A 21,987-nucleotide genomic window follows, 5' to 3' on the forward strand; every position below is an offset into this window, starting at 1 on the left:
GAGGCAACAAGGGTTGAAAATAGGATAGAAATAGATAGCTAAAAATAAATTACCAAAAATACACATGTACCCACACACATGCAGGGTGCTCCGATCACAGTCGTTTGGAGAGGCCGGTGGAACGCAAGAAGCGCAGGAGCACGTTCGCAGCCTTTTTCTGCGACATGAAGTCCTGTCGTAGCGCAGGATTCTTTCTTCCGAAAGAGTCTGTTGGTCCAGCTTGTCTAGTGCATTGCAGAGTGACCTTCTCTGCGAGCAGTATTCTGGGCATTCACTCAAATATGCCAAGTTTTGTCGCTACCACAAAGGTCACAAGCAGCAGTGTCGTCCATTCCTATGCGCAACATGTACGCATTGGTAAATGCGACACCCAATCATAAGCTGCACAGCATAGTATCGTCTCGTCAGCGGAGTTGGGGGGGGGGGGGGTTTCAAAGACTGAGAGTTGGGTCTAAGGTACATAATCGTGTGTGGTTGAAATGTGACTCATTCTGATGTTACGTGGTGGGCTAGCGAGCAGGCATGTGGATTTTCCATGCATCGTCAGTTTCTGAGAGCGGAAACATTATTTTAGAGCAAAAGCATTGCTATAAAACCAAAGCAATGTAAAACGCTATGATTCTGATGTTTCGTAACCACGAAAGATCTTTCACGAGGGGGGATTTTGGCCATACTTCAACCACATCTTGGTCGTTTGCGCATAGGTCACTGTCTCAACGCTCTTTCAGGGAGCGTAATACGTATCTATACACAGTGAATATTATTTTGGGGAAATGTTTAGGTTTTTGCTGTTGTATAAATTCGCCACAACTCGCGAAGCAATTTTTTCATCTAGTTTCCCTCGCTTTGAAAAATTATAATTTTCTTGAAGTTCACGTCGTGGCGTATGCTTCGCAGAGCTTCGCGACAACGGAAGTTGCGCTCAGTGTCTTGTTCCCGATCGTCATTGATGGGCTGCCTTATTCATTCTGATAGTTTGCTTTTTTTTTCCTCTGGCCTATGTATGACTATAAGGCCTCTCTGCAACGTGGCAATAGTCTACGCTGATGAAATATCCGGGCTAGTTTTTAAACGACGAGTTTTCAAGTGTTCCACTTTACTTTAAAGTAGATTGGAGTTAGGAAAAAGGTTATTTTTACTCATCTCACTTTAATTCATTTCCTTTATATTAATTTCATACCTCTAAGGTCACACGAAAATATTGCATGGTGGGTTAAGAAAAAAAACAACGCTGCACGGTGAGTATGCTAAATAATGGCTTTTTGTGGCTGCTTTAAACTGAATGACATCAGTTACCATGCCAGTGCGGACAAGGTCATTCCAGTTATGTGCTACTGAAACTTTCTGAGGGGTTTTTGTATGACTGTGGTTGGGATATACGTCTTTGGAAGGACAATGGCGTGATGTTCAATGAGGTAATCAAATTCATTTTCTGGTGTCGAAATCTAGCGGTGTTAATGAAGCAGGGAATGAAATTTTACGGCGATAAGCAAGACGGCATATTATCAGCGAAGGCGGCCACCTTATGAAAACCACAACATAAAAATGAAAATTCTGTAATGCGCGCTGAATCGCTCGCCACTTGTTTCCGCAATCATACTGACGCCTCATTGAGCTTTGATAAATTATTATGTGGGGTTTAACGTCCCAGAATCGCCATGTAATTATGAGAAACGCCGTAGTGGAGGGCCTCAGAAATTTTTACCACCGTGGGTTCTTTAACATGCACCCAAATCTGAGCACACAGGCCTACAGCATTTTCGCCTCCTTTGAAAATGCAGCCGCTGCAGCCGAGAATCGATAACGCGACCTGCGGGTCAACAGCCGAGTGCCTTAGCCACTAGACCACCGCGGCATGGCTACTTGAGTGATTCAAGATAACGACTGTTGTTGCACGGTTCTGGTTGTCTTAGTTTGACGAGCATAAAAAGAACGTTAGAAAACTCAAGTTGAAGCTTTATAAGATTTTTTACTGTTTTTTGTTTCGCTTCATCAGTACAGCAGAGCAAATATTACTTGCGTCTTGTTAGCTTCACTGCTCTTGCTCTGTCTCTCTCATTGTAAGAAGGTTATTCTGTACACATTTTTGATTGATATGTGGGGTTTAATGTCCCAAAACCACCATATGATTATGAGAGACGCCGTAGTGGAGGGCTCAGGAAATTTCGGCCACCTGGGGTTCCTTAACGTGCACCCAAATCTGAGCACACGGGCCTACAACATTTCCGCTTCCATCGGAAATGCAGCCGCCGCAGCCGGGATTCGAACCCCCGACCTGCGGGTCAGGAGCCAAGTACTTTAGCCACTAGACCACCACGGCGGGGCTCTGTACACATTTTTAGTCATCTCGAACGATGAAAACTTTCCTTGTAGCTTTTTGATGCTAGTTTTCCAAGGGTACGCTTGCGTTTGAAAGTACCGCAGTGTTGCTGGATCAAAATACCGTTTGTCATTTGCAGGTCATTTCGCCGAGTGGGAAACGTTCACGAGGGCCCTGCTGACCTTGCACCGTTGTATTCATCACTTGCAACTGCACATCTCGGCTGTCACCCGACTTCCTGGACATTTCTACCAGACTTTGAGTTTGCAAGAAGGGACTGCACTTATCAAAATTGAAGTCTCTGCATTTGAAGATCCTTGCATGGACTTCATGCTGCCCTATTTGCAGTACTTGTGCCGAGTAAGGAACGCCCACATGACTTCAATATACGTTCAACGCAAACGTGCCCCACATCCTGACGATGTACCCAATGAAGTGTATGCTTCAGTGATAGTAGGGGAAGGACTTCCAGAACTCGGTGACATCAGGTAATTCTTCATCCTTACTTTTTCATTGTAGGTATAGGCAAAAAAAATTAAATTATGTTGCATAAAGAAACAACACCTAAATTATTCTGCAAGCACGAGAGCTCTAATTTTCTTTCTTACATGATATTTCATTTGCTAAGCAAGCAGTATTAATAGGCATAGCCATAAAGACCCCAACCATTTCTATAAAAGATGTTGAAAAAATCGTAGATGCGTTTATTGCATTCAAAATATAAACATCCAACAATATTCTTAAAACTGGAGTCATTTCTGAAAAAAAGCATACGCGCTTATTTAGTTGAGCCTTCATGTTTAAAATACGAGCTTGTTCTCTCTCGAGTTTTTAGAATTCAAGGTATTCGCTGCCACATTGGTATTCGTATAAAGGGCAGTATATTTTAATAGATAAGTTTGAATTTCAAAGGCAGATCTAGATGAAATTTTTCTGCGCTGAGTCAAGCAGTCATATTCCATTGTTAGATCGAGAGCACAAAATGTTTGTTCAAAAAGCAGGTTGAGAGCAACTGCAGATACCGGATTGCTCCTTAGAGCAAGAATTCTTGTTCCGCCGGAAACCGTGGGCCTTACACTGGAAGTTCGCGTGTAGTAGTATGTGCGCCCGCCTTTCATCCCTTCACCTCCATATGTTTAAAGTAGCGGGCAGCCATTGATGAGCAGGAAGACGCTACGCCCTACAGTGTATTAGAATGGGGCAGTAGGCTCATTGAACGGTAGAGAGTGACGCACTTTATGTCGTCGCTGACTGGCGGCGCGGTTTGCAGCGTCACTTGAAGCTTTTCGGTGGGTTGAAAGGTGCGGTTCTTGAGCGTGGCTGCTTTGCGCGTAAGAAAAGTTATGCTGCAAGTGTAACTGTTGAGCAATAAATTACTTCCATTGTGACTAATTTCCGAATGGTAGGAGATGTTTTTCAGCGAATACTGAATGGATGAATGCTCCTCCACACATCCAATGCAGTAACAGGGTGGGAAGCATTCAAGTTCTTTTTTTTATCTGGTAATCAATACGACGTGGAATAATAATTCGCCACTGGAGCGAAAACAGTTACTTCACTCCCGTCGTTCGAGCCCCGCTCTGCAAATAGTAACGCCTCATTTCCCTATTCTTTTTTTGCATATATAGCGGAGCTAATTGGAACTAACTGAATGTTTTTCTAAATCACCCATAAGTAGAATCACTTGGCTTTGTTGAATGTATCCGAGTCGTAATCTTAAGCTTTTTATTACACATGTAGATCATACGAGATTATCAAGACCGGTTGGACTCGTAGACAGTCATGGTACTAACGATGGCAACAAGAAATATCTATGCACATAGTTATAATGAGTACATAACAAGTAAAATAGACATCACGTGCGTCCACATAATTTCATTACACCATAGAAATGATTTCCACCGGTTTTTTAGCAGCGCGAATAGAACAGGACACAAAGAAACTCGCGAAAACATCTCGTGCTGACAATTTGAGTATTTTGCACAATTTCGTGTCTATGTACGCGCAAATGCTTGTTATATCACAATATAAATGAACAATGCAGGAAAATTCTCCCTCGTGGTTAAAGAATAAACAGAAGCTACAATCGTAAATATGCATTTGCTACTCAACCACAAAATGAAAAAAAATTCAAAGAATATTTATTGTGATTCCAAAACCTACCAGTACAGCCAAAGGCCGAAGATAGAAATGTCGTTACTGTGACCCCAATAAAAAATTATTAATGCGCGCGCAATAATTAATCCACGCATATGTGGTTGAAAGCGAGTGAAAAAAAATAGGGCGAAACAGTGAGACAACTCTCACAAAACCACCCAGAAAAGCGAATTTTGCACCATTTATTATGACTGCTTGGCGTAGATATCAGCCAAAAGTTGAAACACAAGAAGGCCAATCTCTAAATGTTCTACTGACCGATTTGTTTAGCTAAACTGAAGCATAATTTTGGCTTTCCGGTCACTGCCCTTGTGCTTTCTTGTTTTTCTTTGCTTTTTTATCAAACTTGACACAGCGGTCACTCACAGATGGGTTCAGCTCTTTTTGTCTCGAAAGACTGCCCTGAATATTTCTCTACATGAACATGGCGTGCTTTATGCTTGCAACTACCGGAGGCTGTAGATAGCGTACCCTTCCCATCAAGCTGCAGCAGCAGACCATTTTTGAGAGAGTCGCGATTTTCAGATAGACAGGGAGGCCGATTCTTCGGAGAAACATACACAAATCGGCACGTGTGGTACCGACAAAGGTTCTTCAAACGAATGAATGGCGTGAACATGCACTGAAGCTGGGCACACCCTAATAAAAACAGCTGCTTAAACTACTTGGGACAGTTAAATTATAAAATCAATTAGGTTAAAGACTCTTGACCCCTTCTATATATGTGTACATATAATTTTCAGTTCTTGCGCCATTGTGGAAGCCCTCCACCCACCTCCGACCCCGCGTGTAATACCACCCGAACTACAGCATAACCGCGACACCCCAAGGACGCGCGAACGCATTTCACACATCACCACAGAATGTTTCACGATGGATGGATGGATATGGCTGTACCCTTTAGATCGGGCGGTGGCTGGCACCACCAAGCCGTAATAATTAATGAACCAAAACTTAGATTTATTTTTTTCCTCTAAATGATGAGGTTGAGGATTCGTACTTTGTAGGGAAGGTTTTAATTTTCACTCGTGCCTTAACATTAGCCACCAATCAGATATCCTCCTTCTAGTTTATTTTACCCACTTAGCCTATTTTACCTTCCCTGGCCTTAAATCCCAGTGCTTTGAAAAACTCTGCGCCATCATCCTCAATTATAGTTGAAGCCCTTTACAGAATTATTATCAAGCAAATATTATCAGAGTTATATATATATATAATATCTAACACTAAATAATGCCCCTCGCAGGGGCATCTGTGCAAGCAGGTGTTTGGTGTGTAGCGACACCAAGGACTCGAGCTAACGGGGGGGTTTCAACTCCCTGCCACGCCCAGCCGTGCGTGGCTTTGCCGTGTCCGGAAAAAAGGGGATCCTGGGGGTTGAGCTCACGCTAAGTGCTTGGACCTATGGCCCCCCCGGCAGAGGCAACACACCCCTTTGGCCCAGGCTTCACGTAGACGGCACCCCTGGGCTGACCCACCCAGCTGAAATCGGCACACCGTTTCCTATCCCTCTCTACCTACAATTTTGTCTTTATCTCTCACATTTTATCTGTCCTGTCATCTTCTCTTTTCCGTTTACTGCCAAATTTTCTGGCGGCGAGGGTTAACCTTGTGTAGTTACCCAACCTTGCGTAGTTATATTTGGTTATAGCGGCTATGCATGGCTGGCGTTTCCAAGTGTTCACTATTCAACCTTGTAGCGTCCCATTGTTGAGCTCGGTGGTAGGTGGCCACCATCGCCATCGAATTTAAAATGCTCCTTATGGAAAACCCTTTTCCCGCACTCCCTGATCGCCGCCTGTAAAAGTGGCGCACCGATGACAGCTTCTTTTCTGCACAACAAAAACAGACCTTCCCTGAGTACCATGTAATTAACAGCCAAAATGAAAAGAAAACAGTTCGATCCATTTCACCATTTATAGTCTCAAAAACGCTCACAGATGCCATTGGCCGTGGGTATAAAGTAACTAAGATGGGGAATGGCGATGCCCTTCTAGAAGTTTGCGACATGACTCAGTACGACAAGCTCACAAAACTCTTATCATTTGATAACATCCCAGTATCAGTGGACCCTCTTAGATCGATGAACACAGAGTGCGGTGTCATATTTGATGATTACCTCCTCGAGCTGTCTGAAAGTAAATGACTCGATGGCTGGCAGGAACAAAATGTAGTGAAAGTACAAAGAATAACAATCAGCGAGACAATAAACAGACCCATTAAAGCACATCATAGTTAACTTCGGTACAAGCAACCTTTCTGACTCCGTGGAAACTGGTTACTGCAAGCTTCGTGTCAGACCTTATATACCAAATCCTCGCTGATGTTTCAAGTGTGAGCGCTTTGAATACGGATTCGAAATGTGCAGAGGGCGCGCTAGGTGCGCGAAGTGCGCATCTTATGAACATGTATCCGAAAAGTGCACTTCAGAAGCCTGTTGCGCAAACTGTGAAGGACATCATAATGCCTACTCCCGATCATGCCCTGCATGAAAAAAAGAGAAACAAATATTAAAACTTAAGGTCAAGTTCAACCTGTCATTTCAAGAGGCACGTCAGCGTTTTTCTACACAAAATCATTCCGAACCTTCCTTCGCCGACGTGGTGCATCGAAGCGCCGTGCCACGTTTTTCGTCAACCGCGAGATTCACACCAAGTGTGACTGCGGTTGTGCCGGAAGCGCTCCAGCTGGAGCAGCCCATATTGCTCCGCCTCCTGTTCAAAAGAACCAGCAGACTTCAGAGTCTGCTGGACCCCGGACCACTGCAAGTGCAGTCAGGTCCGAAACTGCCATGAACGTGCCTGCCAAGCAGGCACCATCCGCCACCTCAGAAGAGGTGATGGACACAAGCCATACTCCTCCAGCGCCCCAGACGCCAAAGGAAAGGCGCAGCTCTTGGAGCGAAACATTAAAAGAAACACGTATAAAAGGGCCCCAAACAGGCCATGTAATCTAAGGCAACGTTTCTGTACACACATCACTTAACTACATTAAAAATCGAGACGCAACTTTTACAGTGGAACGTCAGAAGACTCCTGAGAAACCTTGATGATGTTCAAGAACTTTTGCATAAACAGTCGCCAAGTGTGCTGTGTATACAAGAAACACACCTAAAACCCAAGATCACTAGTTTTCTACGCCAGTATATCATTTTTTGAAAGGACGGGAATAAAGCCGTCACGTCATCTAGTGTGGCCATTATAGTCAGTTAACCACTCATCTACCACTCGAAACATCTCTTGAAGCAGTGGCTATTTGTGCAGTTCTTCTGAACAAACTCGTCACCATCTGCTCTGTCTACATACCTCCACACTACCATCTTGAAAAACGTGAATTCCAGTCCTTGAAAGATAAACTCGCAGAACCTTATAGTCTCCTTGGAGACTTCAATGCACATAGCAATCTATGGGGTGACTCTCGCTGCGATGCTCGAGGTCTCCTGATTGAACAGTTTTTTACTTCTGGTGCGTGTCTTCTAAATTGAAAAGAGCCCACATACTACTGCCTCGCCAACAATACCTATTCTTCAATATACCTCAATATTGTCTCACCATCCCTTCTTCTTTACTGACATGGGACATGATCAATAATCTTTATGGAAGTTACCACTTTTTCGTAACGCTATGCACACCCATATCAAATGACTATCGCCCACAGGCCCCCAGATGGATCACTGACAAAGCTCATTGGCAAAACTTCTCGCAGATTACTCACTTAAGTTGGACTGACCTATCTGGTTTAAACATAGATGCAGCTGTACAATACTTTTCAGCTTTTCTGATCGACGCTGCGATGAAATGCATTCCACAAACTTCTGGACTGCCTAGCAAGCTTCGTGTTCCATGGTGAAACACTGAATTTCGAAATGCATGCAAACAACAAAACAAAGAGTGGAGGTTGCTACGGGACTTGCCGACAATAGAGAATCTTGAAGGCTTTAGGAAAATTAAGTCCCAAGGCAGGAGAACGCGCCGGCAGGCTAGGAGAGAAAGCTGGCATAAATTTTTATCAGGCATCACTTCATATACACAAGAAACTAAAGTCTGGAACATGGTTCGCAAGGTAGCAGGACGACACGCATCTTCACTACCTCTCGTGGACACAAGGGGACACCTTGGAATACCAGGAGAACTTTCTCGGTGCTCACTTCAAAGAGGTGTCAAGCTCGTCGCATTATACTGCAGTTTTTCATCGACACAAAAGAAAATTCGAAAAAGAGAAACTACAGCGAAAAGCCTCCAAACATGAGTCGTACAACAACCCTTTCAGTTTGACTGAGTTACAAGCATCGCTATATGTTTGCAATAAATCAGCTCCAGGTTCGGACCGTGTAGTATACGGAATATCAAAACAACTACCTTCTGAAACACAAAGAACCCTGCTTTCCCTGTATAACTCTATCTGGTTTTCCGGTGTAATCCCCCCTACCTGGAAACAGGCCATTATTATTCTGATTTCAAAGTTAAGCAATGATCCATCTTCTGTTGGTAGTTACAGGGCAATCGCACTTACAAGTTGCATCTGTAAACCTTTTGAAAAGATGATAAATCGCCATCTTCTACATTACCTTGAAATAAAAAATCTGCTCGACCCATTCCAATGCGGGTTTCAAGAGGGTAGATCTACCACCAACCAACTGGTACGTATCGAGGCACAGATCCGAGACGCCTTCGTCCCCAAACAATACTTTCTTTCTGTGTTCCTCGACATCAAAAAAAGCCTAGAATACGACATGGAGATTCATAATATTAGGAGACCTATGCAATCTTCGTGTGCGTGGCAGGATGTTTACTATTATCGAAAGCTACTTGTCCAGTCATACATTCCGTGTCAGAGTGGGCATCGTTCTTTCCCGAACATTTGTCCAAGAAACAGGAGTGCCACGAGGTTGTGTACTTAGTTTTTCTCTTTTTATTGTCAAAATGAATTCTTTGCGTCATTCCATCCCACAAAATATGTTTTACTCTACATATGTCGATGACGTCCAGCTTCGATTTGAGTCTTGCAACCTAGGAATTTGTGAACGGCAGGTTAAGCTTGGCTTGAACAAGGTCTCCCAATGGGCAATAGAAAACGGATTCTGATTAAACCCCCAAAAAGCACGTGTGTCTTGTTCTCTAGAAAAAGGGGCCATCACCCCGTCCCTGACATTCAATTGCATGGTTAACGCCCGTCTGTTAATCCCGAATACAAATTCTTAGGCTTATTTATGGACACCAAGCTAACCTCCGTATCACACATTATCTAAAAAACAAGTGCATCAGAACCATGAATGTTCTAAAAGTGCTGTCACGCACTACTTGGTGGAGTGACAAGAAGTGTCTCATGGATTTGTACAGGAGCCTCGAACGCACTCGCTTGGATTATGGAGAAATAACCTATCAGTCTGCGATACCTACTGCCCTAAAAATGCTTGACCCCATTCACCACCTAGGCATTCGCCTCTCTACGGGTGCATTTCGCACCAGCCCCGTTGAAAGCCTGTACGTGGAATCAAACGAATGTTCACTCCACCTACAGAGATGTTACATGTGTTTTCTATATTATCTCAAAGCGAAGGCAGACAAGGACCTCCCTTCACACTTCACAATTCAGGACATGGCTACTCCTGTTCTGTTTGAAAACCGCACATCCTTGAGACAGCCATATTCACTTCGTGTGAGGGGCCTTTCTGAGGAAACCGGTGTGTCACTAGAATATCGTTTAATATCTCATTGCCACTGCCATGCCACCATGGCGGTGGCAATGAGATAGATTATGATGTGTCCTTTTTAGAGATTATAAAGTACGCACCCATTGTACATATCCCCACATACTTCCTCGAACTAAAACAAAAGTACACATGCCCCGAGTTCTTCACAGATGCCTCAAAGTCCAACACTCCTGTTTCATACGCAGCCATTGGCCCTTCCTTCTCAGATACTGGCGTCCTGCATGCTGATGCAAGCATTTTCACAGAAAAAGTCCACGCAGTACTTGCAGGCAATAAACACATTCCACTTATAAAACTACAAAAAGCTGTAATGCACACGGATTCTCTGAGTGTTGTGAAAGTCTTGAAAACAAACGCAAAAGCCCAGTTCTTGAGTCCCTTTATTCACTCTTATGCACAGTCCACTCATCCAAACAGCATGTTGTAGTCTGCTGGGTGCCGGGGCACCGTGAGATACAGGGAAATGTTTTGGCAGATCAGCTGGCTGCATCCGCCAGCAACGATGCTGCTAATGCATCAATACCAATTCCTGAACTTGACATGAAACCTTTCCTGAAACGAAAGCTCGCAGATTATTGGCAAAACATGTGGGATAGACACACAAGTATAAACTACATGTTGTTAAGCCACAACTTGGTCATTTGCCGCCTCTATCAAAATCGCGACACACAGAAGTAACACTTACAAGGCTGAGAACAGGACATACATACTCTACACATTCATATACTCTGTCTGCCGGTGATCCACCAGTGTGTGCGAGATGTGGAGAACCACTTATGATTCTCCACATGCTCGTACAGTGTAATGAGTTGGACGCCCTAAGAAAAAAGGTACTTTTTGCTGCCATACCCACAGCAGCTCCCACTACACCCTGGGATCCTTATTGGTAGGGACCTGATTTTTAAATTCACTCATTGTTTATGTTTTTAATAATGTACATAGTTTTCACCGCATATTTCAAGGTGATCTGTAGCAGGACCTGTGGTGACTACATCTCCGCCATAGTCTTATTATCATGACCTTTCGACATTCACTCTCGCTGCACATATTTCACGCCACTATCATGATTTTAATACTTACGTTTTTACCCACGTTAGCGCGAGGAATTTTAAGACCCCCTTTACATCCACGTATCACTTCATTGTTCATATCTCTAGTCTATTGAAATGAAGCTCTTTAGCCATCAATTGGCCCTTTCACCATTAAAACCACTCATTATCATCATCAGACAATACAACCAAGGAACGTATAGAAGACGTTATTAGAACTAATGTAGTGTAAATAAGAAGAAATAAAAGTGGAAGAAAAAATAACTTGCCCTGAGCAGGACCTGCTCATGGCAAGTTATTTTTTCACCCACTTTTCTCTCTTCTTATTTACACAATATTTCTAATACCTTCCCCTATATATTCCTTGACAGTATTGTATGTTAGATTTATATATATATATATATATATATATATATATATATATATATATATGGCAGTGAACGTTGTAGTCCTTGGTTATCGATCGTGGTCAAGCCGCACATTTCATTTGCGAGACGCTGCTTAATTGAATTGAAAGAGCGAGAGGTCACAGTATACAATATGTGCAATCCCATCTTCTGGGATCAGTAGCTGGAGCCCTGTTCATTTATTTCCTGTATTGGGTGCACAATTAAATTTTACGACCGAAATAGCAGTCAAACACAAGCAATATGCAAACGACTAGTGCGACTGCTTCTTTCAACATTTGCAACTACAGAAAACGTAAGCGCCAGTAACCAAAGATATTTTGGGAACTAAGCAGGTGTGATCATCAAAAAAAAAGAACTCTAAGGACAGCCAATGAAAAAGGCGTCCGTGCACAAACCGCGTTGTCACGAATTCCGGCTTGCATGGCAAAGTAAGTTCGTGGCAGTAACATTTCAATAAACGTAGTATAGCTTATTCCATTTTTATTACATCTCAACCCCCAGCCACTTTGTGCACCAGTCAACACATGCAAGAATATTGCTGACCTGTACACCACACGATACCACGGAAATGACTAAACTATGACATGATTATTGCGGGATTACCACCATCGTGTGCCCCACGACCATGTGGGAAAAAATGTATTGTAATGAAGATGAGCACTGTTCTGAAGGGCAGAATGTACCACTCTCAGGCAGGAAGACGACAACGTTCATTGTTGGTGCATCGCAACACTTGCACCTGCTCGGCTATTTCTCCCCGACCTTTTGCAACAAACCATATGGTCTATAAAGACGTGCTGCGTCAAAACGCCTCCAATTTAATTAGTGGAGGTGCTGGGTACGCTACCGTCGTCCTGGAACTTTGCAACTGTACGTTGCCCCCCATTGATTTTATGGTGCCAGACCATGACGTACAGCCTGACCCCCAAGCTACAACACCTCCAACTGTTTGCATTGGCACTCTTCAGCAGCGAGACCCCCTCTCTTCAGTGGCACTGAGGAAAAAGACGCGGAAGATTGGCTCGCCGTGTACGACCTAGAAAGCAAACACAACAAATAGGATGATGCACACAAGCTTACCAACAACCTCTTCTACTTGACTGACGTTGCCAAACTGTGGTTCCGTAACCACAGCACTGGCCTTCCTACCTGATCTGCCTTTCAGGTGGCCTTAGGTAAACGTCTCAGCCGTCCGGAATTTCGAAAGCTGCCTGCTGAACAGCGCCTGCAAAGATGAGCTCAACAAGCCGGTGAAAGTTCCACCAGTTATATTGAAGATGCGGTCGTCTTTTGCAGGCACATCAACTACTTCGTAACAAAGGCGGAGATTCAAACTTTAAAACTTTATTTATTTACCAGAAAAAACTGGAAGGTCGCCAAGGCTGAAAGTCGTGAGAACGGCTTGAAAAAGGCCCTGGTGACAAAAAGTGACAAAGGCCCTGGTGACATTTGGCCTTTCGCTGCGTGCACTCAACGCAGTGTTATCGAAAATGTTTTATACGGTCAAATTTATCGTGCTTTCGCAACTGTTCCCACGATATCATTCTAGAATGGGACTTCCTACGCACTCACAATGCTGTTATAGACTGTGCTCGCTCCGAGGTTGAGTTCTCGCCACTGTGTGATTCGATTTTAGTTGACTAAAATTACCACACTGTCCCCTTTCTCGTCTGCTTTAGTCCCGCTTTACTGCGACCCCTCTGTTGACTCGTCTGTTCTTCTTACACCAGCTGAAACCACTTTTCGCCGCAAGTGCTGCTTGCTATCCTTCAATTTCCTCTCGATTCAAGACTCTTCTAATGAAATTTACGTTTTAAACCCGTTTTCCTGCCCTTCCATCCTACCGAAGGGAGAGGGCTTTGGCAGCATTGATGACCTCGATTTCTTTCCCACAAGTGTCGTCACTGAGCAGTGACTTCTTTTTAGATTAACAGCATTAATTGTCCCGTTCCAGCTTCATTACCATCATTCACCGATGCTTTTTCCCGGTGCATTGACAGTCACCTGACGTCCCGGCAGCGCTCTGATATCACATCCTTCCTTGAACGCTTTCGTGCCAGCTTCTATTACCATCTTCAACCGTAGCTCATCACGTCGACACCGGCACCCACGCCCCTTTACGTCAGCGCCCATATCGTGTGTGAGCAGCTGAACGTAAGACCATCGCCGCACAAGTGGACGATATGCTTAAGCATGGCGTTATTGAGCCCTGTAACAGCCCGTGGGCGCCGTCGGTATTTCTCTTCAAGAAGAAAGACAGCTGAATACGCTTTTGCGTTGACTACCGATGGCTGAACAAGATAACGCGCAAGGAAGGATACCTGCTACCTCGCATAGAACATGCCCTCGACTGCCTCCAAGGAGCCCAGCGCTCGTCATGAGACCTGCGCTCCGGCTACTGGTAGGTACCAATGGTGGAGGCTGACCACCCCATACCAACTTTCGTTACTTCCGATGGCTTGTATGAATTCAATGTCATGCCATTCGGGCTTGGGCTCTGCGACGCGCCTGCCATGTTTGAGCGCATGATTGATAACATCCTCCATGGCCTCAAATGGCAAGCATGTCTGTGCAACCTGGATGAAATTGTAATATTTTCGCGTGAATTTTTGACACGCCTTCAAGGCTTGGAAGCAGTTCTCACTTAACTCAATTCTGCTGTGCTGTAGCTGAATTTAAAGAAGTGTTCCTTTGGTGCTCGAAAGCTCCTTGTTAGGAGCCACGTCGTCTTCAGAGAGGGTATTCTTCCTGATAGGACAAAACTTCATGCGGTTGCCGAGTTCCCTAAAGTGACGACATTTAAAGAAGCTCGAAGTTTTATCGGCCTTTGTTCAAACTTTCGTCGTTTTATCAACAGCTTTGCATCCATCATATCCCCTTTAACTGAACTTCTGCGCGGCGGCAGTGACCTAGCGAGGTGGTCATTGGCATGCGACGATGCATTCACCCCACTTCGACGCCTTCTAACTTCACCTTCAATACTGCGAAATTTTGACCCACTCGTACCGACTGAACTTCGCACGGACGCTAGCGGTATTGGTCTCGGGCCTCGGCGCTGTGCTTGCACAGCGTAAACCTGAATTTCACGAGTACGTTGTCTTTTATGCCAGCTGTGCGCCCACCAAAGCTGATAGCAAGTACTGCGTGACAGAAAAGGAATGCTTAGCCATCATGTGGGCCATAGACAAGTTTCAACCCTCTTTTTATGGACGCCCATTGTGGGACCGTGGTTAGAATTAGTTGCGTGGTAGTTAGTTTACTTTCATTTGTGCTATAATCTTGGGGAAGCATATCAGCTCTGCAGGCAGCATTGCTTTAGTTGAATGGGTCGAAGCGTGTCCTACCGGATTTGCCGTGAACGCAGACAGCACGGCGCCAGCATGGTACCGATGGATGGATAGATAGATTGAAATGGCTGCACCCTTTAGATCAGGTGGTGGCTAACACCACCAAGCCGTAATACTTAATGAAGCAAAAACAAGACCTTTTTTCCTTTAAATAGTGAGGTTGATGACTCGTACTTTGCAGTGAAGGGTTTGATTTTCACTTGTGCCTTGACTTTAGCCACCAATCAGATAACCTCCTTCTAGTTAATTATACCCGCTTAAAGTCTATTTTCCCCTCCCTGTCCTTAAACCCCAGTGCCTTGAAAAATTCTTCTTAACCGGTAATTCTTTTTGGTTTGGCCCCATGCTGTTTTCTAAGTATTTACCAGTCAATTTTCATTTTTGCTTCCTCGAATTTGTATCGACATTCTTCATGTACAAGTAGCTGAATACCTTCCTAGCCCAACGCTCTTCCCCCATTTTCCTCAATCGCTTTTCAAACTTTATCTTGCTGCTAGCTTCCCTCCCCTCAAATGATGTCCATTTCATATCACCTTGTACTCCCTGAGTTGGTGTATTTCCATGAGCTCCTAACGCAAGCCTACCTATTCCACGTTGCTTAATTTCTACCTTGCTTGAACTTCTGATGTTATGCTCAAGACCGCTGATGTCATGCTCAAGACCGCAATGCCGAACGTCAGACCAGGAACCATGACCATTTTCCATATTCCTCTCACAACATGATACCTATTGTGTTTCCACAGTGCCCTGTTTTTCATCACCGCTGCATTCCTGTTATATTCAGTCGTCACGTATATGTTGTGTTCTCTTAGGTACTCGGCCCCATTGCTTATCTATACGCCCAGGTATTTGTATTTATCTGTTATCTCTAGCGTGACTTCCTGTATTCTAAGCTCACTACCTTCAATTTCATTGAAAATGCAGAACTACTCTACGTAGTTTTGCAGCACCAGAGACGGCCGAGCATTTAGAGTTCCTGGTAACTCATTAAAAAGAAACCAACCCCCACGTGGCCAACATGGATAAGAAACGTCATTGGGACGATGCTCTTATAGCCTCGCGGCGCTGGCAGTCGGCGCATCAATGGGCCTCTTCCGAGAGCCAGAGCAGTGCGTTGACTCCTCAATTTGGTACAGCTGAAGCCCAGCCGCATGCCGTGTTCACGTAGGTAGTTTCGAGGCCGCGAGCGTTATGAAAACTCGGAGGTCAGCGACAACTTTTTGTCCCGGTCCGGCTTAGCTCCGGTTGCTATCGGAAGCAGGTGGGCTGGCGACACGTGAGAACGTGGCTGATGTCATGATTATCGGACGCCAAGTCGGTGAGTTGGTGCGTATTGCCGCAGTGGCACGTCTCCGACTGCTCCCGCGCAATTGAGCTCGTAAGTGGAACGATGGATGGTCGGCGAGTGGTTCCTTTTACCGCGCACAGGGGACAAACAGATTATCTCGCCATCGTCAAGAAGTTGACGTGTTACAGGAAAGTGGTCCTATGGCCGCAATACCCAGAACGTGTAGCTCTGTTTAGATAATTGTGCGCCCCAGAGCAGGTGCTTGCCTCTATGCCTTTCCTAGTTGTGTTTTATTTACATCTGGGTTGTGTTATTTTGGAGGAGGGCATAGGCTCCACGTGCAAGAAGGTGGCGTCCTAGTGGCGGGGATTTTGATCGACCATTTGCTGTCCTATCATAGGGCAAGCAGGCGATGATTCGCCGAGAGTTGTGTAAAGGCGGATCACCAAGCATGGCCACCGAGATTGCGGGCACGCGGCGGTTTTCTCTCCGGCCATCCACGCAGAGCGCGTCTTTCCAGAGGGGGGCGTGGCCCAACTTTTCTCCGCGCTGCGGTGCTCTTTCTTTCGGTCGATAATGCTGCCGCACTGTTGGCCTAGTTGGGCGAAAAAAATCTGTTTGCGCTTTTAGAAAACTGTGATCGTTTGGGAATGTCGAGTCAAGGAACACGAGAGGCAAAGTATATGCTGGGGCGTTTTATTTTACAAAAGACTTTTTATTTTGCTGTATATTTGCACCACCAATATTAGATGAGTTGCTATTGCGATGCCTCTGCAATAGATCTGCATGTGCTCGATACTGTACTTCAAAGTTTGCGGGCTGTATAGAAGGGGGGTGGGCACCGGTGAAGAAGAAAGACAAATGGCAGCCCGATCCGCAAGCGAGGTCAGACGACTGCAGCGTTCTACGCCCATGGATTACTTTATACACTCGATTTAATGGAGTCTTCTTGCTTTTACTGAACTTGCACTGCTTTGCATTGTAACGCTGTTTCGAGAAATATTACAGCCGCCCTAATGTGATCGCAGTTGTGCCTTGATGTGATTTTATTGCTTCTTAGAAGCGTTCTTCACTGCTTAGGCTGGCACGCTGGCCATCTAGCCGTGCTCGCCATAACTGGTCCTCCCTGTATATGAGGCACGTTCACTGGGACTTGTCAACGACAAGCAAGACGCTCTTCGGCGCACAAACAACAAGTAAACAAAAGAGCAGAATATGCATGAAGTGAATGATTAGTCGGGTGAAGCGTCCTTCTATCCACGCGTCCGTGCATTCATTTGTCCATGTGTCTGTCGACTTAGTAGTAGTATTAGTTGACCAGTTTGTAACGTCAAACATTGAATAAAAGTCGACAGCACGCATCGGACGGACAGACACTTTCCCCACTCATCATATCATTCACTCCGGGGATATGCTGGCTACGCTAGATAGAAGGACGACCGACCAAGTGATGCTATAAATAGCTTCGTTCCTATAAAAGCCACAACAACACATCACGCTACGCGTCATAGCTGTGATTACGTCAGCGTGCCTGCAATTATTCTCTAAATACCGTTCGATACTAATAACGGATAGTTACATGAAAAGAACAAGAAAGTGACCCATTTATTGGCGTGTAACAAGGGAGCGCAGAATGTGGCATTCTGATTTCACTTGTGGATCGGGCTGTTTCTTTTCATTGAATATGGAGCATTTTATTATCACACCAACTCGCAAATATGGCGCTGCCGACGCCATTTACACCGCCACTGCGCATGCTTGCATCTCGTGTTTAATTTTTTTCTTTCTAATGTGCAAATGTGCACGCATCAGTATGGCATATTTTTGAAATGAAATGGAAGAAACAAGACCAGACGTCACTTTGTCTATCAGGAAAAAACTACAGCAATCGCATAACATCAATTCTATAAACCGTAACCAGTCTGCAACCTCATTGAAAATCGCTACTAATAAATCAAATACTCATTTTGACTTCCACTACAACATTTTCTCTCCTCTATGCAAAATGCCAGCGGCGCATTCACGCAAGGTATCCACACGAACGCCGCAGCATGAGTGCGTTACGAAAAAATAACACCCGCTGGAGAGGAACGGTCGCTGAGCCGACCAAACTCGGCGCTCAGCATCAGTAACCGTCTTGCTCTCTCCTCGCAATGTGCCTACGCCATCAAGTCTGGCGCGAAAGCCGCGCTCTCAAAGCGTACAACGCTTCGCACTCACCTGCGAGGCTTCCCCAGATTTTCTTCCCAACTACCTCCTGTCGCGCCGCAGAAGCAGGAGACAGGGAGGAGTTCTAGACTACGTCTAGACTGAACGTCACCAGCCCTGTCACGACCACGGGCTGGTTACCGGTGCGCTTTGGTCACTTATGTTCACCCATTACCACTTTGAGTTCTACGGTGTACAGTGATTTTGTTGGGGAATGTCAGAACGAACATCGAGATGTTTTTATTGTTGGAGAAAAACGCTGCACACGTTCAGGGTTTTGTGTAACTGGTATGAAACACTGCGCGTTTTCTCCAGTAGTCTACATACACGAATACTTGGTTTTCTGAAAGACGCCGTTCGGCCGATTGTGCGACCCTTTGATTTGGATGAGGTCGATATTACTGTAAATGAACGCGATACTGATATTGCAATTCTGCTACCAATACATAACCAAAAGACAGAAAACGATTAAGGGGACAATGCTAACTCAAGCACTTTCACTGTGAAAGAAGTGGGGAGTAAAGGTAGATCACCTAATTGCAGCTTTTAGCTTATATTCTGGCAAAATTACTTATCCCATTCATAAGGGGCATGATCACGGCACTTGATTTTCTAGAGCGTGAGTGGAACTCGGTTGACCACCTTATAATGATCGGTACACTATAAAATAGTAATATAATATCTATTGATTAGAAGGCAATGTAATTCAGCGAAGACAGTTAGCCCAGTTTTTGACTATGTACACGTCTCCAAAAAGGGGGGATGCTAGAATCTTCTGTCACAGACGCAATAATACCTCCTTGCAATGATCTATACAAAAAATTCAGCTGTTATAATTTTATTCGGAAATTGGCCCAAAATAAAAGCAGTAATGGAAAACATACTCGCCTTCAGTAGAGCCAGAAGATTTGTCGGCGATTTTTGCTCACACACGAGAAAAAAAATACACACAGTGAAATCCTGTGCGCTCTGCCTTCTGCCGTGATCTCCGCTGCTTGAAGTACCCACATTAAACGTGCCCTCTAGTGGTGGGTGGGCGCGTGAGGCAAAAATCGCTGGTTTTGCTGGGTAGCGCGGCGTTTGGTACGGCCGGAGAGAACAACGCCGCACGCCCGCAATCTCGAAGGCCATGCACCGAGGTCATAAGAAGAGGTGCTGGAGCTCTGCCAAGCGTTCGCAACCTGGCTTGCGGCGTTAGGCACCATCGGCTCTGCCGAATCGCATAGGATCGTCCTACAGAAGACGGTTCAAATTCAAAGAGTTTTTTCTTATCTTTCTTTGCAACTTTGATCTTTGTACTTTTGTAACTTTTGTACAGTGTGTAAATGAAGTTTATCTCAGCCTAATAGAACTTTTTCAGCGTATTTGCTTCATCTTCAAGCTACCAGCAAGTTAATCGCCGCGATTAGAATAGCAGTAGCACGTTTCTGCTCCCACTTTGCTATACCACTTTGGGTGGTGCGTCTCGGGCGCCAAGTGGTGAAGGTTGGTTTCTTCAACACCGTAAAGTACCTGAATTCAACTCCCATATAGCGTAGTCACAGATCAGCACGCATTAAAGTGGCTTTCCTCCTTAAAAGATCCATCTGGCTGACCCGCCCGTTCAGCACTACGTCTGCAGGAGTACTACATTTGCGCCGTTTGCAAGTGTGAACGTAAACAATGTCATGCTGACGCGCTGACCCCCGTCACCCCTTCCATCTGACGATTCCTGCCAGTGTACATTGTTCTTGAACGTGTCCTCACTCTCTGTAACAGACAGAGGTCACCAGAAAGCAACACAAAAACCCTAACGTTGCTTCTCCTATAGATTTATTATGTCAACCTTCATTACACCCCGCCTCGCTGCGGTGGTCTAGTGGCTAAGGTACTCGGCTGCTGACCCGCAGGTCGCGGGTTCAAATCCCGGCTGCGGCGGCTGCATTTCCGATGGAGGCGGAAATGTTGAGGCCCGTGTGCTCAGATTTGGATGTACGTTAAAGAACCCCAGGTGGTCAAAATTTCCGGAGCCCTCCACTACGGCGTCTCTCATAATCATATGGTGGTTTTGGGACGTTAAACCCCACAAATCAATCAATCATTACACCCCATCCCTCAAAAACTGCGGGGGTAAACCCATCACTTTTGCATTCGAGATAGTTCGCTATATTGTCGGAATTACATTTCCGAAGCGCGCAGATAGCTCTTCGTTATTCCCCTACAACTTAGGTCAGGTATATGCACATCTTTTTATCCTGAACCACACTGTGGACATGCGGGAGTACGGAAAACCTATACACGCCTGCACCAACGCTACTATTCGCGTGGAATGTACCACTTCGCCCGCCGCTACACATGCTGCTGCGTCGTATGTCAACGGCGCAAACATACTCCTCCCCAATCACTAGCTCTTCTGCAGCCTCTACCATCCCTGCTAGACCCGCTGAACGTGTGGGCACCAATCTTCTTCTCATCAAAACTTCTCTCAAAGTACCATGGCCCCTACTGCGTAGTCTCGCAATCATCATCATCATCATCATCATCATCATCATCAGCCTGACTACGTCCACTGCAGGACAAAGGTCTAGCAATCATCAGCAGTCAATTATATTGTTGAGCCACTTGCGGCGTCTCCTGATCAATGGCGGCTCGGACGTGAGACTCTGCACCTATAGACCGGCTGAAGCCTTACTGCGACCGTATACTGTAGTTTTCTGTCCCTAAGTCACCAGGGTGGCTTTTTTCCGGAGGGGAGATAAATGTAATCAAGGAGATCAGCGTTGTTCTGAAGGGCAGAGGGTACCACTCTCAGGCAGGAAGACGATGACATTCGTGGTTGGTACACCAGGGCGCTTGTACCTGCTCGGTTATTGCTCCCCGACCTTCTGCAACGAATCATATGGTCTAGTGAAGATGTGCTGCGCCAAAATGCCTCACTTTAGTATATAAAAACTGGGTGTGTGTCTGTCAACACGTTTCAGCCACTAGAGACATCTACGGCGATATAACTTGCAACAAAAATACTTCGAATATGCAGTTGCAGCAGCAGCTGGGTACGTCTACTTTTTCTAATATAAAAAATGTATGCGCCAAAGTTATGCGGGGGCATGAAGTCGTGTGTGCACAGTGGTGAACACAGCCCCGATTTGCAACTTTCTGCACGAACCGTGGTGGTCTTGTGGTTGTGCTCCTGCACTGCTGACACGAGGACGCCGAATCAAATTCTTGCCACGACAACATTTCGATGGAGCCAGAACACTAGATGTTCGTAAGCACACAGGCATTCAGGCACACATTAAAAAATACCGGATGGTCGCAAGCTCTGAAGCCCTCCAATAAGGTGTTTTCGATAACGGTATCGTTGTTTCGGAATAACAAAACCTAACAATTCATGGAGATGTCTGTGTTTTACCTAGCGGTTAACACCAACTGCGGTGTTGGTTACTTTCGGTTGAAGCTCTCTAAGCCTCACCAGGTATTCATTGCTTCCTGGATCAGGCCTATCTTCTTTCTTCG

The 21,987-nt window shown here is 45.2% G+C and overlaps 1 protein-coding gene across 2 annotated transcripts in view; it reads left to right on the top strand.

Annotated features, from left to right (window-relative positions):
* LOC119160988 (uncharacterized) overlaps window positions 1-21,987 on the top strand; it is a 75,216-nt gene that overhangs the window by 49,717 nt on the left and 3,512 nt on the right. For both annotated transcript variants that reach the window (XM_037413288.2, XM_075880284.1), the window contains exon 6: window positions 2,460-2,808. In XM_037413288.2, coding sequence (XP_037269185.2) covers window positions 2,460-2,808 — 349 coding nt within the window. The remainder of the gene's footprint in view (window positions 1-2,459; window positions 2,809-21,987) is intronic.

The sequence above is a fragment of the Rhipicephalus microplus genome, chromosome X (genome assembly GCF_043290135.1).
Source record: "Rhipicephalus microplus isolate Deutch F79 chromosome X, USDA_Rmic, whole genome shotgun sequence".
Classification (NCBI taxonomy): domain Eukaryota; kingdom Metazoa; phylum Arthropoda; class Arachnida; order Ixodida; family Ixodidae; genus Rhipicephalus; species Rhipicephalus microplus.